Genomic DNA, 6,893 nt, shown 5'->3' with positions numbered 1-6,893 from the left:
ATGTATGCTTTAGGTGCTCTGTTAGCTCACTTAATCCTCCCGGGAAATCTACCAGATTACCCTGCGTTGCAATTGACGGGACCAAAGAACATGGAGTTTAAGTGACGAGTATGATCACGCAACTTGCAAATGGTGGGGTGGAAATGCAAACTTGGAAGCCTGGCAAGACCCAGGGGTAGCAAGGACGGCATTGTATCTAGACTCGGGCAGTCTGCAGAGCAGTAAAAACATGAGACTTGGTCCTGCACGGCGAGGCGCTGGGTGCTTAGGCAGAAATCGGTTCCTGAAGGGGACTGCAAGCTGGAATGTATCTTACAGGAAGTGAGGGGCTGTTGGAAGTTCTAAGCAGGACAGAAAAGTATTAGAAGTGTATTTCTCAGTAATCTGACAGCGGTATGGAAAATGACTGAGGGAGGTCAGGCTGCCGCAGGAAGTAGTAGCTTATCCCAAGGAAATCACAAGAGCTCAGCCGTGTCAGGAACAGTAACAGTGGGAAGGAGGCGATGGAGCTGAATGACACAAAATGAACTTGAAAACTTCACGTTGCAAATGTGTTCACAATATTCTGGAGGGAAAGGAGATACCGGTGTTCCTCTATTTGCCCGCTTCTTCCTATTAATGAAATGGTACCATTAACATCTTCAAAGACTCAGACATTGTCTACGTTAGGTAAAATTCATACCACTTTCAAACAAGCAAACATGGATATTGTTTTACCAAGTTTCTACGTAGAATAGGTGTGAACTTTTAAAACTTACTTTACAAGGTTGTAAAAACCCAAACAACCCTAAGTACACATAAAAGGAAACTTAAGAGGTTATTGCAATGACATTACCCATCCCTTTTACCTTGAAAACCTTTTCTTGGGTAGCTAGGATGCAATCCCAGTATTCTGGGACCCTGAAACGGAAGGATTGCAAATCTGAGACCTGTTTGAGAAACTTGGAACCATCTCAAAATAAATTAAAAAGGGCTAGGAATGTAGCTCAGTGCACAGGCCCTGGCTTCAACTCCCCAGTACTGGAAACAAAACAAAGCCAGATGCACGTGCCAACCATCCATTTGCAGCGTTACTCTCACTCCTTCTGGGTAAAATTTGATCCCCCCCTCAGTGATAGGCGAATCAATTCTACTTTGAATTTCTGACTGTTTCAACATTTTTTAAAAATGCTAACTTTTAGAAATGAGGTTGTAATTAAAATAAAATCAAGACACTTAAAGTATATTTGTAAACAGCCTACATTTATGAACATTATCATACATTAGTAATAGTTAAGGCAAAAGGCCCTTCACATACAACCTGCTGTCAACATGTTAAAGATTACCAAAGTCTAGAATATATTTTATAATGAAAGACAGGAAATGATTCCAAAAAGAAATTTCAGTGTTAAGGAATTAGGAAAGAGTATTAAAAGTATATAATAGAAAATAAAATTTTGATCCTTTGAAATAATGTGCAAAGACAAAGTATTCACATAATGATTTGCCAAATTCTCCTGAAAAGCTGCCTAGTTCCCATTAAAATCAATAGGCACTCTTTCTATACGCAATGTTTCTTTAGAACTATATTTTGTGACTACAGAAATTTAAACTTATATGTATTAGTAACTATGCTTAGTACATATATGCCTTTATCTGACACCAATACATTGTGTGATATCACAACCTTAGTCTTTTTAAAAGCAAAGAAGAGAAACAGAATTGGTTTATCATTGACATTTAGTATCCCACTGATAGACAGGCTTGAAATCTGTATTTTACATTTTAATCATTTAATTCTTCTTGGACTTATTCTAATATTTTAATATTCCTAATAACTTATTTTGTATAATAGTTTCGTGAAAACCTTGTGTTAATCATTTTTGAAAGACTATCTGGCTTCTTAAGCTTTTCTAAAGGATTTAATATTTGAATATATAGTTACCTAAAACTTCTCCTTACTCACCTTTTTATAATTTTGTTTTTGAGATGAGACAGGGTCTCACTAGGTAGTTCATGCTGGCCTTGAACTCAGTGTAGCGCAGGTTGGCCTCTAACTCACGGCAGTCCTCCTGCTTCAGCCTCCCCAGTGCTGGGATTATAGGGGTGCACTACAATGCCCAGTCCCTTAATCATTTTCAAAACACAGGCAAAAATGCATCTTTTTGAATATATTTTGAAAACTTGGTCACTATATATTAGAAATATTCACTAGAAATTAAAGATCAAACTTGTTGCTACGACTCATTATTATAGTATGATGAGCTACTTCAAATTTTCAAATTGAGAGCATTTAAAAACTACAGAATAGGGTTGAGGATTTAGCTCTGGCACTGGACCTGTCTGGAAAGTGCAAGGTCCTGAGTTTGATCCCCAGTACCAAAAACAAAGCAAAACAAAAAAACTGTACAGAATACTGTTCTTTCTGAAACAATACTTCTTGTGATATTAAATGTTTTTAATAATCATTTCAATACAATATTAGCATTTCAGAATTAGCAAATTATAAAATTTCCAGGTACCTTCATTTGGTTAAAAAAGTAAATACCTATCTTTGAATTTCTGATAGTAAAATAAGAAATCCATTAGGATTGAAATATATAATATTGAGCTACTTTTAATATATTTCAAATGTTTTCATTTGTTCTAGAAAACTTGGCTTCCTATCATGTGTATTACTCAATGCTATTAAGGCTCTGGGTAAAAAATTGGCCTTCAAAGTATAAATAAATGCTGCTTTCTCCAACTATTTCTACCCTAAAAAGTAAAAGTGACTAGTAGTCTAGCACAGTAGTGAGCAATCTCAAATTAACTATTCTATAAACCGAGCCAAGGAAAGATACATTTTTATGTTTAAAGTGGTTTTTACAATCAGATACCCAACAAGTTATAGGCGATTAAGTACTTTAAAGCAGTTTTCAAGATTACATTATTTTCTGAATATTTTTGTTGGTGACGTTATGCTACCACAATTTACAATGTTAAAAATGTACCAGATAAATGACAGAAAAATGACGTATTTTTTAAATTCCGTGAGTGTTGAACAAGCTTAATTACATATGATTTTCCTTTATTTGCAAACTAAAATACTGTAAGGTGGTCTCGGCCCAAAATAAATGCAATGAATTTGAGTGAGTATCTCAGAATAAAATTGCAGTATTAAGACACATATACAAATAAACATTTTTAGCCTGAAAAGAGTTATCTATTTTCAAATGTGCATGTTTAACCACGGCCGAAATGGAGACGGCTTTGTGTAGGTTCTAGCATGCTGAAGAATCAATTTTTATAATAGAAAGTAGAACAAATAATAAAGAACTTTCTAATTAATAGAAAGCCAAAGGGCTTATAAATAGACTCTAATATTTCCATTGCTTATAAGCATCCACTGGCTAACAGCAACAGAGAGGAGTCTTTAAAATGAATATCTTCAGGTTTACTTCAAGTGCCAGGGAGCACATGACCTATGCTCAAAGACTTGCTGGCTGTGGAGAAGGAATCTGAAAGAAGGCACACTGCAAAGCACCTAAGGTGTGGATCATGCTATTAGACGTAAATGCTGGAGAAATGAGCACCGGTGTTAAGGCTTAAAGTGCCTGGGTCTAATCATCATTGTGACCCTTTTGAAGGAGGACTTGTAGCCACCAGGCTGTGCCTCCCCCATCCCAGGCCAGGTGCCCCAGAAAATCCCATTTCGGACCCCTCTGTATTTCTGGTGATAGTATTTGCCATTTAAGTTTGCGGAAAGACAAGCATCAAACCACCAGCCCGAGCTGTAGTACAGCCCGCAGTTCCCGGAGGGGTAGCGGTCATTGTCTCTGTCCGGGGTGGTGAAGAACTTCAGGTCATGGTTGTAGTGTTTACTGAAACGCAGGGCGTCCCCGGCGGTGCCATTGTAATTGCCGACGTGTAGACGGTACTTGAGAAATTCGTTAGCCACGTAAAACTGGTCATACACAGCGTACAGCTTGACACCACTGAAGTCTTCAAGATCTATTCTCAGGATCATCTCCTTGCTCTTGGTCAGGAGGTGAATCTTATCATTTCCCAGCCAGAACTCACGCCGGAGGTTCCCAAAGCCTGCCTTGTACTCTCGCCAGCTCCTGGTGAAGTTGGTGCTGCCATCCAGCCGCGCCTGCAGCACTGTCCAGCCCCCGCCCAGTGTCTCCATGTCACAGAACACCTCAAAGCTGCTGTTTTTGGGATCCGGTGTGACTCTGTAGGTCTCGCTGCTTCTTCTGCCTATTATGTAGTAGTCGGAACAGTCTTTGTATATCAGATGTTGAACTGAAGGGAGGAAAAGAAAGAATTGGGTTTTGCTCATGAAACGCATGGGTCTCTCGAAGTCTTTATGTACTCAAAGGCAGTCTGATCATTTAATGAAGGGCTCTGATGGAGACCTGCTCTTCCTGCTACACTTGCCCACATCTGGTTAGGAAATGGTCATGGAAGCCTCAGGACACGGGCCAGTGTTACAAAGTGGAGAGGCCTCTAACATACCCTTGATTGGTAATGACTACAAATGGCAACAAGAAAAGATAAGTAAAAGTGCTGTTTAATGTTCTGGGCTCCCTGCTAAAGACCGGTAATGGCTTCAACGGTCTATCTTACGGTGCAGGTGTTTTGCCAGTTTGCTGGTGAGGATATTCAGGCCCAAACTTGGGTCAGTGGTTTTTCCCCAAGTTCACACAAGTGCGGAGGGGCAGAGCTAGGACCGGACTAGGATCTGGGTGGCCGCAGAGGTTCTTCTCATAATCACTGCATCCCTCAGCCTAAAATTCTGACACCAGTCGCCCTCCTAGATGCCCTCCTAAGAGTGTCTTCCTCCCCCTAGAGGCATCCCAAAATTCTCCACTTAAAACATTTCTGTGCCACTAGGTCTCAAAGCAAAAGGTTTTACACACACACGTGTGCACACACACACACATGAAGCAGCAGCTTTTATTCCAACTATGCAATGTTTTCCCAGGTATGAGATTGAAGTTCTTTAGATGCACATTCTAGGCACACAGCAGAAGCCTTGCTTGTTTCCTTTAACCTGAAGTTGCCTATGGCTTCCACATTAGGTGCTTTATAGAATATGCTCCAAGCAACGTATGAAAGTTGGGTGGTACAGCCCCAGTCGTCATAGATCTGCATTTATTTTTACTTGACAACTCTAAAGAAACTCGAATGAAAAGTGTCTTTTCAACAGTATACCAATATTCTACATTTATTATCCAGGAAGGGAGTATTCAGCCAGTATTACACATATTTGTTTCTAAGAAAGAAACGAGTGATTATGTTCAGGTTAAGCATCATCAATTAACGGGGGTTTTGTAGAAATCAAAGAGACACTTAGTGCCAGATATTTATAAACAGCGACGGATAAGCTTAATAGAAGATATTCTAAGGCACAAAAATCTATTTGTGTATCTAGAACTCAAATTCAAAATTTCCCCCCAAAACTATCAGGAGGAAAAAGAATAGCAGACATTGTTCATGTCATTACAGTTGTCATGCAGGGTCACCTAAGCCATGAACCTGTCTGCACCACGCAGGGGACAGGCAGATATGAGCTGCCCCAGGAGTATTGGCAACAGTGATCCTTGAAAACGTGACTTCCTGCCGTCAACAGCTCCCCGGGAATGGGGCATACCTGGGATCCAGTGTTCAACCAGCACCCTCTGCCTCATCCCTCAGCCTCACTGTTGGGAAGCAGAGGCCCTAAGACCAAAATGGCTTTCCCAAGGGTAACTGCCACAGTGATTCCAGGAGCCAAGAGGAAGGACCGGTGGTCCCTGTAGCATGTGGGCAGAGGAGGCATTAGGTCTGTAGTCTTTAATATTTGTGTCTTAAACTTCAGTAATCTGGGTTCCATTTTTATGTGTGTGAATGCTAGCGTAAGGTAAAAAGCTAAGAATGTCGTCTTCCCCCAGAGGCATGCCAAAATTCTCCACTTAAAACATTTTTGTGCCACTAGGTCTCAAAGCAAAAGGTTTTGCACACACGCATGCATACACACAAAGCAGCTTTTATTCCAACTATGTGATCTGTTTTCACCAGGTATTTGAGATTATGATTATTTAGCAAATTACTTGCTCAAATCTTGCAAAGACCACTTGTTGCTACCTGAGAAGTGGCAGTCTGCCAACCATAAGAAAAACTGATTCCAACAAAGTACAACTGCAAACAATTGCCTTATCTGTTTTTAAACACTTCAGGGAAGAGAGAAAAAGTACTCTGTAAATGCACTAAGCCATAAGGAAATCCTCTCTCTGCCGCTGCTTGTGTGTACGTCTAGCGTTAGCCAAGTGAGGTCTTGAAATTCAAAGTGCTTCCTAATGGCTGCAAAGCTAATGGTGACTTCCGCAGCTACGTCCTTTAGCACCTCTGTGGTCACCTCTGAGAAGACAGTTGTTTTTCCTGGACAACTCTAACCAATAAAAGGCTTATTTGCTTAACCCATCATGTGTTTAACTTGCTCTGGTTAATGTTTATAGAACAAATGATAAGGAGACATTGTTCCACATACCGGGCCGGGACTGGATCTGTTCTTGGCTGGGGCACTGGGATGAGCACTTCCCGTCCAAACTGTTGACCACAACGGTCAGGTTGGCCACTTTGCTGTCGACGTAGTTCTCGATGTTGTTCATGTTCACAAGGTTCAGCTTCTCCAGGCGTCGGTGGAGCACGTCGATCTCCTCGCGGGCGCCCTTCAGCTGGGAGGACAGCTCGTGCACCTGGCTCTCCAGGTCCTGCACGCGGAGGTGGCCGTCCTCCCCCGGGGATCCCGGGCTGGGGGGCAACGGGGCGTCTCGGTGCTCGTCAGCCTGCAACCTGCAGTCCTGGCAGGACTTCTGCAGGGTGGCCACGGCGTCCTTGAGGGTCTGGACCTCCTTGAACCCCTCCTCGAGCCTGCCGAGGGGCCCGGG

General features: G+C 41.6%; 2 protein-coding genes across 6 annotated transcripts in view; one reads left to right on the top strand and one right to left on the bottom strand.

Annotated features, from left to right (window-relative positions):
• The window catches only part of Ccdc146 (coiled-coil domain containing 146), a 166,510-nt gene that overhangs the window by 91,613 nt on the left and 68,004 nt on the right, over positions 1-6,893 (top strand). The window lies entirely within an intron of this gene.
• Fgl2 (fibrinogen like 2) lies at positions 3,186-6,893 on the bottom strand (the record flags this gene model as incomplete). The annotated part of the gene is made up of 2 exons (XM_010637068.1): positions 3,186-4,266; positions 6,494-6,893. Coding segments are annotated over 2 exons (1,107 nt in total), but the record flags the coding sequence as incomplete, so codon positions are not given.

This window comes from Fukomys damarensis, unplaced genomic scaffold (assembly GCF_012274545.1).
Source record: "Fukomys damarensis isolate Sample0158 unplaced genomic scaffold, DMR_v1.0_HiC HiC_scaffold_4, whole genome shotgun sequence".
Lineage (NCBI taxonomy): Eukaryota > Metazoa > Chordata > Mammalia > Rodentia > Bathyergidae > Fukomys > Fukomys damarensis.
This window is presented reverse-complemented; position numbering and strand designations above follow the sequence as displayed.